The sequence below is a fragment of the Sinocyclocheilus rhinocerous genome, unplaced genomic scaffold, assembly GCF_001515625.1.
Source record: "Sinocyclocheilus rhinocerous isolate Xijiao unplaced genomic scaffold, SAMN03320098_v1.1 scaffold1396, whole genome shotgun sequence".
NCBI lineage: Eukaryota > Metazoa > Chordata > Actinopteri > Cypriniformes > Cyprinidae > Sinocyclocheilus > Sinocyclocheilus rhinocerous.
Window position 1 is genome coordinate 66,040 of NW_015629497.1, and position 15,854 is coordinate 81,893.

The 15,854-nt window shown below is 35.4% G+C and overlaps 2 protein-coding genes across 2 annotated transcripts in view; one reads left to right on the forward strand and one right to left on the reverse strand.

The window, feature by feature from the left end:
• LOC107738910 (A disintegrin and metalloproteinase with thrombospondin motifs 7-like) overlaps positions 1-3,491 on the forward strand; it is a gene marked incomplete at its 5' end in the record, with an annotated part of 69,196 nt that extends 65,705 nt beyond the window's left edge. Inside the window, one exon of the mRNA XM_016550836.1 lies at positions 1,524-3,491. Coding sequence (XP_016406322.1) covers positions 1,524-1,672 — 149 coding nt within the window. The remainder of the gene's footprint in view (positions 1-1,523) is intronic.
• Positions 3,492-6,664: 3,173 nt separating this feature from the next.
• Positions 6,665-14,779, reverse strand: enosf1 (enolase superfamily member 1). Its single transcript, XM_016550839.1, has 15 exons — positions 14,630-14,779; positions 14,401-14,509; positions 13,107-13,222; positions 12,935-13,021; positions 12,793-12,819; positions 12,124-12,196; positions 11,999-12,037; positions 11,451-11,533; positions 11,255-11,377; positions 10,981-11,115; positions 10,868-10,909; positions 10,397-10,526; positions 10,192-10,291; positions 8,159-8,240; positions 6,665-7,569 (listed from the first exon to the last, which is right to left on the reverse strand). Exons 1-15 carry the CDS (start codon positions 14,711-14,713, stop codon positions 7,468-7,470), a joined length of 1,332 nt encoding a protein of 443 aa, XP_016406325.1. The 5' UTR covers positions 14,714-14,779; the 3' UTR covers positions 6,665-7,467.
• Positions 14,780-15,854: the final 1,075 nt, after the last annotated feature.

The window sequence follows — 15,854 nt, forward strand, 5'->3', positions numbered from 1 at the left end:
ATAGGACTGACGTTCATTTCAGGACTTGCTGTTGGAATCCTTGTTATGGAAAGGCTTGAATAACAGGAGTGAATTTATAATGTATTAAGGATTTGTCAGTGTGTTGGACTTCCAGTGCTCCAGGGAACCAAATCCATCAGCATGCTCATCATATCCCCCCACATTTTATGGGGCTTTTAGAACATAATCCTAGAAAGTGACTAAACATAATCTGTTTTATAGCACAATGTTACTGGAGAGCTCGAAATTCAACAATGAACGTATTATTCTCTTAATACGTAATAAGAAAAAAAAAAAAAAAAATTGCTTTAAAGGGCTCAGAAATTAAAGTGCTGGTCAAAAGAAACTAGATAATGCAACATTTATTTATTTATTATTATTTTTTTTTTTTTTTTTACTGCTTCAAAATGCTGACCAAATTTTCATGATGTGCCACTGGCGGTTCATTATAGATAACCAAGATAAAAGGAATTCTATTTAAATTTGACAGTCTGTGATGTCTGAAATTAATACGACTACACTTTTAATGACCAATGTCAAACTGCTCTGCTTGACAATATTTTCTTAAAATTATTCCTGCTTTTACCTGTTGAGTAAACAGAGGACAAATTATTTTCTCCAAATGGAATTTTGGCTTGTTTTTAAATGTACTTTTTTTTTTTAATGTAATGTACAAGTAACAGGTCCCACTCACCTGCTCCGAGTGGGTCTCGAACCCGGGTCTCCGGTGTGTCTCCACTAACAAGGAGGCTAAAGACTACAGCCACTAGTCCGCCTCTTGAGATCAGGGGAGTGAGGTTTACCTGCACAGCACCTACTCGCTGGCCTCCGTTACACTCACCCCCCTAAACCTCACTCCCATCCGGGTCACGGCACCAATGTAACGGGTCTGATCTCGAACCCGGGTCTCCGGCATGGGAGGCGGGCACACTAACAAGGAGGCTTAAGACTGCAGCCACTAGCGTCAGTCGCTGGTGCACCTCGAGATCAGGGGAGTGAGGTTTACCTGCACAGCACCTACTCACTGGCCTCCGTTACATACATTTATATCACTATACTTTGTGTTTTATTACCTTGCCATTAAATTACAGAAAAATGGTTAATGTTGCTGTGAGTGTTTCTAATACAACAGCTGAGGGAGTGATGGCAAATTTGACATCTTTCTCCCCCCTACGTTGTTAACTAATGATGACTTCTACTTCTGAGAACCCCGGAAATGTGACAAGGATCCTTAATTATGTTTTGTTGTGCAGCCATTACAATTTGATTTTAATTTCATAAATTTCTTTTGGTAAATATTTAGTCAACTTGATTTTATTTCAGGTATTCACAGCATCAGTGGTGTGTGTGATTTGTTGTCGCTTCTCTTGAGGTGTCTGTGTTGCTGTAATGTGTTGCCTGGCTTGAGGATAAATGTGTGAATGCACTAGTGCATGTATCTCGCACAGGTGGTGAAGCAGTCTCGCCTCTCTAGAGCAGTCCTAACTGCAGTGTCTCTCATGTTTGTTCTCTGTGTCTTTCAGGTCAGTTGTGTTTACGGGACCATTTGACATTACGGTTCTGTCGAACTCTCCAATGGCTCGGCCGATGCCAAGTGCCTTCGGTCCGCGCAAAGTGCTGCAAGACCTGCGGGCTGCCATCACGGGGCGGAGATCGCACCGCAAGTCGCTGAGATACAGGGGGATAGCAGAATGACTGTTGTAAGCCAGGGAACACAAGATTATGACACACAAATACTCAAAGCAGATATGGATCAATCCATTGTTGGACAGACTTTCGTCTGGTCTGGTCAAGCTGTTGCCATTGACCTACAGTTCATCAGGGAGCTACTTTGTCCTTACATCCTTTTACACATACAGTAATAGTGCTTATTTCCACCCATCATCTCAGATAAGTGGTAGTAAAGCAGAGTGGACCATCTTGCCATCTCACTATAGAGTAATGCAGGGATGATGTAATTTTAGCATGCATAGTTAGCATTGTAGCTCTTCCGGTTCACCGTCCCAAAGTCATTGGGTTTATTGAATGGGTTTTTGGTTAAATGCCTAAAATAAGTTTTGTGCATAACACAAGCTCATGATGTTTTCATTCTGTGGCATAACATACATCAGTAAAACCCCCTTGTCATTTTACTTTTCTTGTCTTGAAAAAGTTGGTTGCTAACAGGAGGCTAAAATGGGACTACAGAGGTTGTAAGTGAAATGAAACATAATCACTCGAATATGAAAACTCATGTTCTCACTAATTCACTTTCACAGCATTGTTGTGCAACAACTTTCAGCAAACTTTCAGGGAAAAGGTTTTATTTTAAGAGTTGTCAGAAGCTCAATGGTGGTGACCTTGAAGTCATGCAACTGTGGACGATTGTAAGCTTCAAAATTCATCATGTGAAGAGTAGCATTACGAACAAAATGTTTAAGAATCAAACTTTTATTGGCCACAGAGCTTATTTTCTGCAATAATCCAAAAGCCAATGGGAAAAATCCTGTTGCTTTTTTTGTGAAGGGAACCAGGGTGATGCCAATTTCCAGGTTGGCCTATAAATATACATCAGAACTGCAGTAACTACTATAGTAATTGAATTTTCTTTTCTGATTAGCTGTTGATGGAAAAATCATATCTTTTAACTTTAGGAATTTAGGACTGCAGTTCAAGTCCATTTTTTTTTTCTTCATTTGAACCACAGATAACCACAAAGCTAGAGCACAATTCCACATAATTGCAAGGTTGCAGATGTTTCTATTTATTGAAGCTGATGGCAGATCAGATGTAAAACCAGTAATGAAGTACCTGGTGCTGCAACATAAACTGGTGCTAAAGGTAGCGAGCGCTAAGCTCCTCACTCAGTCTAGTGTTGGCTGGTACTTGAATTCTATACACACTATTTATGCCTTAATTTTATATGTCTGTATTACTCTTTGGATTAATAAACATATACACAGAATAACAGTTCAGTGTCCCACTTTTCAAAATGTATACAACATAGAATAGCATAATGTCTGCTTTCACAACATATAAAGGATTTATTTTTAATGCAGTCATTATCTTTATAGTATTGTATGCTTTCAGTATATGAGATACAACTGTTAAATAGAGACATCAGTTCAAAGAAAAACTGTCAAGATGTTTGTCAGGTACATGAAATATTACACTAAGTAAATGTTTAGTTGTTTTTGACCTTTTATAATACATGACCACTAACTGTGCATTCAGTCTTAAGATTCAGTCACATCAGCGATATTTTGGCAAAGTTTTATAGGCAAAAAAGGTCTATTGTCAATAGTGTAGCGATGTATGAAGCTCAGTTCACACAGAAGTCACTTTCAAACCAAGCAGCTTTATGTTGGTCAACACTGAATTTGCGTGATTGACTTGAACAAGTTACGAAATCTACATGGGGATAATCTTACACCCGGCCCTGATCAATTCCTGATCACGTGGATTTCTATTGAAATGGCTGTATTTCACCCGCAAAAAAAAAAAAAATTGCTGAATGACAGTAAACAAAAGTCACTTTCAAACCAAGCTTTCTCTTGCCAAACTCCAGATTGTGCAGATTCCTATTTAAATGATTGCATATCTCCCATGAAAAATAGCCAAATAGCTGTACATGTGACCACACCTTGAGTTGTAGCCTATGTTGTATAAACTGTGCTGCATTCTCTAACTAAATTATAAGTTTTGATTTGCTTTACGACAATTTCAGAACATTTCAGGTATCATTTCTTGGTTTTATGTGAAAAAAATTGATTATCTGGAAAAAACCTTAGCACATTTTCATCTAATATTCCGTCTCTGCATGACACTTACTTCACTTCCATCACTCGTTCATCCAGGGACCATGTGAAGTAGCTGCAGTGTACAATATTTGTTTTTGTTGTTTTGTGCTGCATTACGAAAAACTGATCAACATCAGAACAGCAAATGCAACATATTTTGTTTGTCACGTTGCACTGAGACATGCAATTCATGTGTAATAATGTTTTTTTTTCCCCTTAAGTGTTTGTTTAGGCTTGTAATTCTGTGCTTAGCTGATGTTTCAGGACTGTCCAGTATGTAGACATGACTAATACTTTATAATAAGATCCTTTTAGTTAACACTACTAAATACATTAACCAACAATGAGCAATACACTTGTAACAGAATTTATTAATCTTTGTTACAGTTCATTGTTTGTTCATGTTAGCTCAGGTCCATTAAATAATATTAACAGATACAACTTTTGATTTTAATAATGTATTAGTAAATGTTGAAATTAACATTAACTAAGATTAATAAATGCTTTAGAAGTATTTTTCATTGTTAGTTCATGTTAACTAATGTTATCAAATGGAACCTTATTGTAAAGTGTTACCTAGACATTTTCTGGTTTACATAAAGGATTCTTTTTTTATATGTTGTTTAATTTTGAGGAGCATGTCATTGTCATATTAAATATTATTTATATTGCACTTCTGTAACACCTTTATTTTTTGTAATTCTTTATTAAATAGTTCTTGTAAATGAAATGATGTGGGTAAGTTTTTAATAATAATAATAATAATAATAAAACAATAAAAATGGCATTCCAATTTGCAATTGAAGATGTAGAATAATGTCTTTTGTCTCAAGGCTAGAAAGCCAAAAATATAAAAAATAATAATACAATTATTAGTCTAAAAATATTTATTAGTCTAAAATAATCTCATTTTATGAGTCAGGCTAGAAATGTACATGTCTGTAATGTGCTGTTGCAAACTACAAAATTTCATCTCATTTTGGACTCGTTCATTTAAAGGTCATGTTGCTTAGCATTTGGACTGTGTGGCTGTTACACTAATGTGAACTTTTATCAAATATCAAATGAAATCCGTTATTTGAGCACTGAGTAGGCTATGATTTAAGTATAAGTATATAGTTTGAATATAAAAGAGTGCATTTTCATTTAATCTGTCCCTGGGCATTGTGAGTTGCTTAAAAATCCAATTTAGGAAAAAAGGAATGGGGTGTTTCAGGGTACATGTTATCATAGGAGACCTCATCTGGCCTTTTAGTTATTAACTGCTCCTGAATAATATGCATGTGATTCCATTCTCTTGTCCCCAAAGTAGCTTATAAAATGAGGAGGTCTGTGAGAACACAAAGCTTTGATTCTTCATCATTAAAATGCTTGCCAAGAGTTCATGCATTTCCTTGCATCTTATGCCCTTTAGTCTTCAAAAGAAACATTGAACTGCAGATGACTTTCTCAGAAATAGAAACCGTGCCTCCCCATGGTTAAAAATAGTCCATGCTGTGTATCCTTATGAGAATTAATCGCCTGCTCCTGAAAATGTTAGTAACTTTAATTGTATGAAAAAGTATGTAAAAATAAACCATATAAAGTAAAAAAATAAACCATATAGTATATAAATATAATATATATATAAATACAAGTTACGAGTATATATTTTAAAGGACAATACAGGCAACATTAGTGTACAACATTAAAGGGGTCATAGGATGCTACATGCACTTGTACAAGTTGTTTGAACTGAAATGTGTGTTGGCAGTGTGTGTACACAACCACCCTATAATGATAAAAATCCACCCAGTGTTTTTTTTTTTTTATCTCGTTAAATGTTTTCCCCTTTCTCAAATCAAGCTGATCTCAAGATGCCTGTCTGTGTGACATCACACAGAGAGGCCCCTCCCACGATAGTTTGATTGACAGTAGCGTTTCAGCACAGACTGGACTGGTGTCTTACCTTAGCTCCGCCCTGAGTGAGCTGTCATCAGTCCGCCATTGTTTCACCGCTGGAGCAGATGTAGACAAGAATGACTCCTAAGCGATTGAGGTGTTCTGTTGTTGGATGTAATAATGAACATAGCAGTCGTCATTTACTCCCAACATCTGAGCTGCTGAAGACGCAGTCCGTTTTTGACAGGGTAAAAAAGGTGTTTTTTACACTACTATTGAGAAATTTTAACCAAACTATGTTAAACTATGGAAGGGGGGGGGGTATTGGTATGAGTGATTGATAATATCAAGAAATGGCTAAACATGGCAAAAATTTATTTTCAGTACACCATATTGTCATAATGTAAGGAAATTGATAAATTAATAAATTTCACAAATAATTATAACAAAATTGAACATGAATTTTGAAGTGGAAAGATTAAAATAGTATTTTCTAAACCATACTCCAATTATCTTTGTTTTATTTACAACTTCAAACAATAATTTTTACAGTGTATATCTAAGAAACTATAAAGTTTGAAATCAGTTATCACACTGGATTAGCATTTCTCCAACATTAATAGATTTACTGCCAATGTAATTGAACAAACGACTCTTGTCATGTCCATTTCTTGTGTGGAAAAAAGAAATTCCTGCTTTACTATATCATCTGCCTAAAATTAGCAGGTGGTGCAAAGCAGAGCACAACAGCATTAACAGACACGACTTTCTCTCTTATTAACGTTTATTAACAGGAATCGCTTTAGAAAAAGAAAACAAAAATAGTTATGTTAAGAAACACAAAAATAGAAAAGCTACATGTTTACTTCAATTCGATTGTTTACACGCACCACTCTACCCCTATATTACAGTTTTTACAACTGCTTAAACACACTTTCTGCAACTATGGCTTGTTTTCTCTAAACACAAAACATTCACACAGCATTCAAAACATTTCAACAAACACTTCTTTCAAAACTATTTTAATTCTTATAAAAAAATTGTATTTTTGCATAGTAACTCTACACACAAACGTCAAATGATTTGCCAAATACCATATACTACATACGGATATGGCAAATACTACCTAGATTCTTGCTTGTTCAGTGTGTCGTGGAGTGCACAGATGTTTGTCATAGCACTCAGACTTACATGTATATGCAAAAATAGACAGTGTGTATACAATTGATGAACTTTACAGTTACTGAACTGAACTAATTAAAACCTGAACTGATTTGAGTTGACACTATTTGCTTATTAGAGCTGCTTAACAGCAGAATTTTAATTTGTTACTACTGCTTTGAAACAATCTGTATTGTATAAAGGAATTAGATTAGGAATACGAGTGAATGGTTTTACTGAGTTGTATGCCTCAAGTACCACTTTTAGTGTGTAAGCAATTTAAAAAAACTGTAATAAGCAAATAAAATTCCCCATTGTTAGTAATTTCCCCAAACTAGACAGCAGTAGTTTTAGCATACACTTGTGCCATTCCCCTCTTTGGCTGCAGAGTACATTTCATCATTTCAGACTGCAACATAAGCATTTATCTTTCAGGAACGTTAAAATTGGTCAAACTTATAAAGGAGTAATACAAATTTCCATATTCATCCGCAAAGAAAACATTTCATTGTCCATTTACCCTTCTCATTCCTTTGCACTGCCAATCAACTCAATCAAGACAATCTGACAGGACTTCAAGTTTAGTTATGGAAGTAGTAATGTTATTTACATCGCAGTCAGTAGCACATACAGTATGTGTTCATATTTATTGTTTCCCCTGCTGCTCTATGGCTCTCCAAACCTCACCCTGAGGATACTGATGCTTTTGCACAGACTCTTCCAGCATTTCACAAGAGTATCCAGAGTCCTGAAGATATAAAAACACTAATTTATGCTAATGCCACAAAATGTTGATATCCTCTCCTTTGAATTTAATATATAATTAAATTTTACAGTATGCAAGTGCTGAATACGCAGACATTCAATACTACACAATGTATGTAGTGTCTAATGACTGATCTGTAGTGTTTATATATTGACTAGCTGTGTGCATGATCTGAAATCACTGTTCGATTTTGAGTTCAGGTGAAATTGTTTGATTTTGCCAGAAAGGTCAGGGGTTTTGTGAATTTAGTTTGACGATTTGGTTTTGTTTAATGTTGTTAGAAAATGGGTGAAGGTTTCAAGAAATGTCTTAGCAATTGTGAAAAACTGTAATTAACTCTGGAACAATAACTGTGGAACAATTGTCTCCAGACCATTAAATTAATGAAATATAATACTTTGCCACCTCAGGTGTGCATTATTTTTCAGTGATTCAACAAACTGTCCATTCATTCTTATTATATTGGGTTGCTACAACATTTTATTGACAAAAAGTCCCTGATCATAGTGCAGCAGCAGAATACTGTACATCCCTTGCTTTGTGTGTTTATTATATTTCTTTTTTAACTTACCTTTGGTGGTATGTAGTGGGCATTTCTGATGATGGTGGGGCTTTTGAAATGTTCATGAAGGTGATCTACATACTCACACATCCTTCAAAACACACAGCAAGCAAAAGCTCAATGAAATTAACATTTAAAGGGTTAGTTCACCCAAAAATTAAAATTAGGCTGCGTTTTACTCACCCCCGAGGCATCCGAGGTGTATATGACTTTCTTCTTTCAGACGAATCCAGTCGGAGTTATATTAAAAATTGTCTTTGATCTTTCAAGCTGTTTAATGCCACTCAGCGGGTGTTGCATTGCTTCATTTGGCTTATATCGAAATCCTCTGACATGCTTCTTTACAAATCCTTGTTTTGTACTTCTAATAAGTGACCGTTGTTTTGTTTTGATCTCTCTGCTGCGTTTCCGCGTTCGTCACTTCAGAGCGGAGCATGCGCAAAGCCGACTTCATACGTCATCCGCCCGGAACTGCTTCTGTGTACAACTGTTGGTGAAAGCTACATTAAAGTGATTATTCCGTTTTGAATATGGATATTTTTCTTACAAAAACGCATCGATTCGCTACAGGAGGCCTTTGTTCACCCCCCGGAGCCGTGTGAGACACTTTTTTTTTTATGGATGGGCGATTTTTATTTAACTTGTTTTGGACTGAAGCAATGCAACACCTGCTGAGTGCCTTTAAACAGCTTGAAAGATCAAAAACTATTTTTAATCTAACTCCGACTGGATTCGTCTGAAAGAAGAAAGTCATATACACCTAGGATGCCTCGGGGGTGAGTAAAACGCAGCCTAATTTTCATTTTTGGGTGAACTAACCCTTTAAAGGAATTGTTCACCCAAAACTGAAAGTATTCCAAAAATGTACTTGAAAATCTTCACTTCTGGTTTCCCTGGTCAATTAATTGATGATTCACAAATCGTCCACTCAACAGAAGTAGTTATTTTCCCTTTTTTTTTTTTATACACGATTGCAACCAACATAGACATCTGTCTTTTTTTATGTTCTATATTCATGTTGAAGACTAGTTGCCACTGGCAAATATTGCTGAGGGGATTGCTATGAATATGACTGCCTAGTTAACTGACTTGCCCTTTGTGTAGTGAAGGGACTTAGCAAGTAGTCCAGTAACAGTCTAGTTGATGAGTGATGCTCACTAGTTCATAAAATGTTACATATTCATAAATCTGATTGGAATGAGCTGAACTCAAAGACAGACAAATTTTAAAAGGCATTCTTAAGGCTGATTTAGTCAGCTAGTTTAGTCGCAGCCCACAAACTAGTCAATTTTGAAAGTATGTCGTTTTGTCTCTGCCTATTACCCAGACTTGGAATATAGAACACAAGTCATGTGCTTTTGTAGACTCCTTTTACTATACTTTTATGGTGCCTATTGAAGCTCAACATCCCTAGTACCCATTTTTTTTGTTTTGTTTTAAAGACAGAAAATCTTAGAAAATCAGCAAAATATCTCTGTGTCACACAATAAAAGAAAATAATACGGGGACTTGGAGCAATATGTGACTCTGGACCACAAAACCAGTCTTAAGTCGCTGGGGTATATTTTTAGCAATAGCCAAAAAAAGCATTGTATGGTTTAAAATTATCAATTTTCTTCTATGCCAAAAATCATTAGGATATTAAGTAAAGATCATGTTCCATAAAGATATTTTGTAAATATAGTAAATATATCAAAACTTAATTTTTGATTAGTAATATGCATTGCTAAGAACTTCATTTGTACAACTTTAAAGGCGATTTTCTCAATATTTGGATTTTTTTGCACCCTCAGATTCCAGATAGTTGTATCTCGGCTAAATATTGTATTATCCTAACAAACCATACATCAATGGAAAGCTTATCTATTCAGCCTTCAGATGATGTATAAATCTCAATTTTAAAAAATTGACCTTTATGACTGGTTTTGTGGTCCAGGGTCACATATGATGAGGGTGTGTAAATGACAACATCAGTTTCAGGTGAAATATTTCTTTTAGCACGCATCAAAAACAGAAATATTTGTTCAAAACACATACTGTACCTATTATTTAAACTAGCAGACACTGAAACGTAGTCAAATAAAATAAGGTGCTGAACAAGCTCACACAGTCCCACACCCCCGGCATGAGGACACACGGGAACTGCAAAGAAAAACAAGACATATGATTTTGACTTGCACAGAAATCTAGATAGGTAGATAATCATTCAAATCAGAGATTTGCTGATAATATTAACAATTGATTTACCATTAAACTTGGCAGCCATGAGTATGATGGCAAGGTTTTCATTCACACTGCCCACCCTACAACTGTCAATCTGAACAAACTGTAAAGCTGAGGCCTGGAGAAACTGCTTAAACATCACTCTGTTATGGCACTGCAAACAAGCACACAAAGATGTTGATACAGCATGATATCTCAAAATTAACAAAAAGAGACAGTTTTCCATACAATGAACGTTGGTTTGGACCTCAACTTTCTTAAGAGTATTGTCTTTTGGGTTCAGGAGAAGAAAAAAATCATACAAGTTTGGAATGACATGAGGGTGACTGTTCATTTATGGGTAAACTATTCCTTTAAAACAGTACTGACAGATAACAGATCAGAGTTTATTAACAGTTAAACAGTAAAAATAGTGAGACATGAAGCACTAGGTTCTCTTATGATGCAGTGTTGAGCATTTGCACGTTTTATAACACGTTTTATATAGAATCTCACCTGCTCTCCAGTGGCGACTCCAATACCCAAAGGTGCAAGTGCCTAACAACAAAACAAGAACCATCAAAACCTGAATAACATGGTTTAATAATGAATATAATGAACCTGTTTACCTTAGAGATGGAAGCATGACCTAAAACATCATCAGGACATGTGGGTTCCTCAATCCATAGTGGGTGAAATTCTGCCAGCTTGGTTACCCAAGTAATCGCTTCATTAACATCCCATCGTTGGTTGGCATCAATCATCTGATAGATAAGAGGTCTTGTAAACTATCCTGTCAAATGTAGCCTTCTACTCTTAATTCTAACTGAAGTAAAACATGATCAGGTTGAAATATTAAAAACTATGTGTGTTGCAATGTATGCATGTTTGACTTCGAATCACCAGGGTGTTGTTTGGTCCAATCAACTTCCGGATAAGGCTGCATCTACGGATGTCATCCTGCAAATCAGCCCCAACCTTCACTTTAAATTTAGTCCAGCCTTGAGCAAGAGCTTCAGAGCAGAGCTACACAAAGCAAACCATGTCAAGCATATGATCCTTGTCTGAGTATGAACAGAAACCAAATAAACAGACATACCTGGGTTAGTTGTTGGTCAGTGTATCCCAGCCAGGCACAGGAAGTGGTGTAGGCAGGATAGCCTTCCTTTAACATCTGCTCCTCTGTAGTGGTTTAAAGTTATTAGTGAAAATGATAGATATCTGCACACTACAAAAAGTGTATTTACAAAAGAGCGTGTGGGTAATTTCAGTGCATGGCCATCTGTCTTTATTAGATTATTGTCGTTTTGTTGTCCTGCACCTGAGCCTATTTCTGGTTTTGGATGTGTGCATACCAATTTTTTTATTTTTTATTAAAGCCATTAGTGCCCATCACAAAGAACACTGCAGGATTGTCAATAACATAGCAGTATGAAATCTAATTTTTTCCACTCTCAATTTTCACTATGTCATGTTGTTAGACAGTATTTGTCTATTATTATTATCAAAGTTGTAATCAGTCATGCTGCTTGATTTTTTTTTTCAGGATTTTTTTATTAATAAAAAATGTAAAAAAAATAAAAAAATTAATCAAATCAAATCAAATATGGAACAACACTGCTTATAGTCTTTATGAACTCATCTTACCTCTACTTTTCTGACCTTTTTTTGCTTTTACCAATATATCTAAAAGAAAGAGAAGTGAAAAAGTGAATTATATGAATACAATAGCACATTAAATGATAATGCCAAACAATCTTTAATGACCTCACCTAAAGCTTCCTGCTCAGTCAGTGCATCGGTGATATATCTAAAATCAATACAGCTGATCAACTTTGCAGGATCCTAGGCAGAGGAATCATAAATACACAAGTAAGCATAGTGCTACTTCTATATATATATAATTCAGAGGTTGCTAATGAAGAGAACGTCCCTGTTTTGAGACCAGTGGTTCCCAATATTAAGTAATTCTGAAACTTTGTCTCTTTTGATAATTTTTTCTTTTTATTTGGAACTTGATGGATGCAAAGCAAAAGATTAATGACAAATGAATGTCCCATATTGTATTTTCACAATCCACCATGTTGATTTATTGCTTACACATGTAAAAAAAATCTAATCTAAACTGGTTTTCCTCACAAATAAATAGATAAGGCGGCATAAATGCTTATATATATATATATATATATATATATATATATAAAACCTCATAAGCTTTCATCAAAATTAATAACGAATATCAACAACAACCAAGAACCAATGGATAAATAATTTTTGCTCATTCTGTTCAATAAGCCACTTCACTCAGAATCATCACATGACATGGAAACAGTTAGTTGCAAATTCCGTTTCATGCCTACTTTAAGCAATATTGCTTTGTTTTGCATCTTAATTGCGATCATGTAAGCGCCTAAGAGACATTTTGAAAAGTGAATACTCACCATGTCTACAAGTAGCTTCCACAAGGGCTGCAAAACATATTCATTCAGACCTTTAATGATATTCTACATTCATCCATTCTTACAACATTTGTCCAAATTGACAACATGCAGAAGTATTTGTCTTTAAGGGTTTGTTTCTCACCTTGCCCTCCACCCGCGCCCATAAATCCCAGACAGCATTCAGAATGGCTGCTGTCGCCAGCTGAATTACTCCTTTTTCTGGTCCAACCTATCAGTAAGTTCATCCATTCAAATAACTGTACATGACGACTAGAAAGGACTGAAGTAGCTGTGCTCATTGTTGTGATACTAACCCATCTCATCTGACCATCACTGCTCAGGAGTCTGTAGAAGCCTCTGAAGTCACTGATTATCTCCTTCAAAGTCTTCCCGACCACCAAAGTAGATAAGGCTTTAACTGCACATACCACTACAGACAAACAGACACACAATGATCTTGCTTAATATAAACTCTAAAAAATTATATTAGAATTTCTTTCATAATTTGGAACTGATGGATCCTAATAGGAATACTATTTAAACTAAACAAATATTTCAGCTAACACAATGGCTCTTTTATCTTCACAATTAAAATATGAGCCTTTCGTTAAAAATAATTTACAGAAATCTAACTTTTAATCAAAATAGTAAAATAATATTCTTATACAATATTCTTAAAGGTACTATGGCCAGGGGACTGTGGTCATCAAAGTTAGACTTTCATTCTGTGGTCAGTGAACCATTTTTGTGTTTATTTTTTTAAGGTGTATACTTTGGATCATTGTCCAACCACACAAGTTTAAGCTTTCCAGCAAATGCAGTCCGATGTCTAATATTTGCTGCTTGATGTGATGTAATGCATGACACTATGTATCCTGACAAGAAGACAAACATACCCGACAGACCGTGAATGAAAAATCATGAAGATAAACAACACAGGACATTTTTTTTCTTCAGCTGATTAATTTGCTCATATTTTCCAAAGGTGTCAGTACTAGTGGAGGGCTGCTATATATATAAAATGTAATAAATAGTTGCAAAATACAAAATTGCTGAATTGGACAAACTGACCACACTATTTACCAACAAAACTATTTCTTCTTCTTATTTACATACAAAAAAAAACATATATATATAGATAGATAGATAGAGAGAGAGAGAGAGAGAGAGAGAGAGAGAGACGTTTTTATTTGGCGTACTATTCATACGCATTTTCATGAGACCGGAAAATAAAGTCCGAATTGTGATGTATGAACTCAGAATTGAAAGATATATGTGTATATATATATATGTGTGTATATGTATGTATATATATATATGTGTATATATGTATATGTATATATATATATGTGTATATATGACTTTATTTTTCGCAATTATGAGAGTTATCTCAATTTTGAGAACCCCGTGGCGGAAACAAGCTTCCAAAGAAATAAGATGTCCATACGTTACTATGGAGTTTTAGGGAATAAAAACCTTGAAAACAATTAGCACCACAAGGTGTCAGTCTTGTATTGTTACTGAAATCATAGGACACGTATAGGATCCACTCGCACGACATGGTCATATGACATATTTGTAGAATTGTTATAGATTTGCGAATCTCACCGATTTCCGTCCCTCTTCCTACAGTAAAAGTCAACCCATAACCCTTCAGTGCAGCATCCGAGTCCGTCTCGAGAACAACATATGCGACTGAGTAATCTGGATCGGTGTGCTGCGAATCAATCACATTTATAGCCAACTGTAATGCTTGCATTATTGTTGGCGCATCCATTAACTCTGATCACTCTGAAATAAACACGATACAGAAGTGAATCGTTAGTAGGCTACACACCATTGCATCCGATCCATGTTGTTCCAGTGACGTCGGGAATCTTACGTCGCGCACTGTCAACTGTGTTATTTTGCTTTCCAGCATTTTGTTTCAGTTGCAAACTTTGCACAGACTCGCCAGTTGTGAGCAACACTTGACTTTAAACACTCCGCCCAAAGAAAGCTACGATTGGCCTTTTGACAAGACTGTAGAAATGTGATTGGCGTTTTTGGATCGACGTCACAAGTGACAACAACGTGATCAAATGATCAAAAGAAACGAAACCAGTGCTGGCGAATACATGGCGTTCTGTAATAGGATGAATATTAGTATTAGACCTACAATATTATGGAAGCCCGTTTCCGCCACTGAATAAAAAATGAAAGAGGTAATTGCGACTTTTTATCTCACAATTCTGACTTTTTTTCTCAGAATTGAGAGATATAAACTCGCAATTGCGAGTTGATATTTACTTCAATGTAGTGGGAAAAATATAACTATACAAAATATCAAAAAGTATTTGCTGAACAGTATTTCAGCTCTTTCTGGTGTCCGTTATGCTTTATTTTCATCAGACAGCTCTCTTCCAGAGTTTGGTCTTTTAAGCTTTTTTTTTATTTTTTATTGTGATTATTGCTGTCATCATAACTGATGCTGAATGCTCTGGTTTTGACCTAAATTCTAACACTTTACAGTGGATTCCGAAGGTACAAGTCCTCCTCCTACACACACACACACACACACACATACAAATATATATATATATATATATATATATTCACACACACACACACACACACACACACACACACATACAAATATATATATATATATATATATATATATTCACACACACACACACACACACACAGTTGTGCACATAAGTTTACATACCCCTTGCAGAATAAGCAAAATGTTCATAATTTTAACAAAATAAGAGGGATCATGAAAATTGCACGTTGTTTTTTTTTTTAGTACTGTCTTGAATAAGCTATTTCACATAATAGATGTTTAAATATACTCCACAAGACAAAATAACTGAATTTGTAAAAATGACCCCGTTCAAAAGTTTACATACCCTTAAATCGTAATACTGTGTGTCATTTCCTGGATGATCCATGATTGTTTTTATGTTTTGTGATAGTTGTTCATGAGTTCCTTGTTTGTCCTGAACAGTTAAACTACCTGCTGTTCTTCAGAAAAATCCTCCAGCTCCTGCACATTCTTTGGTTTTCCAGCATCTTCT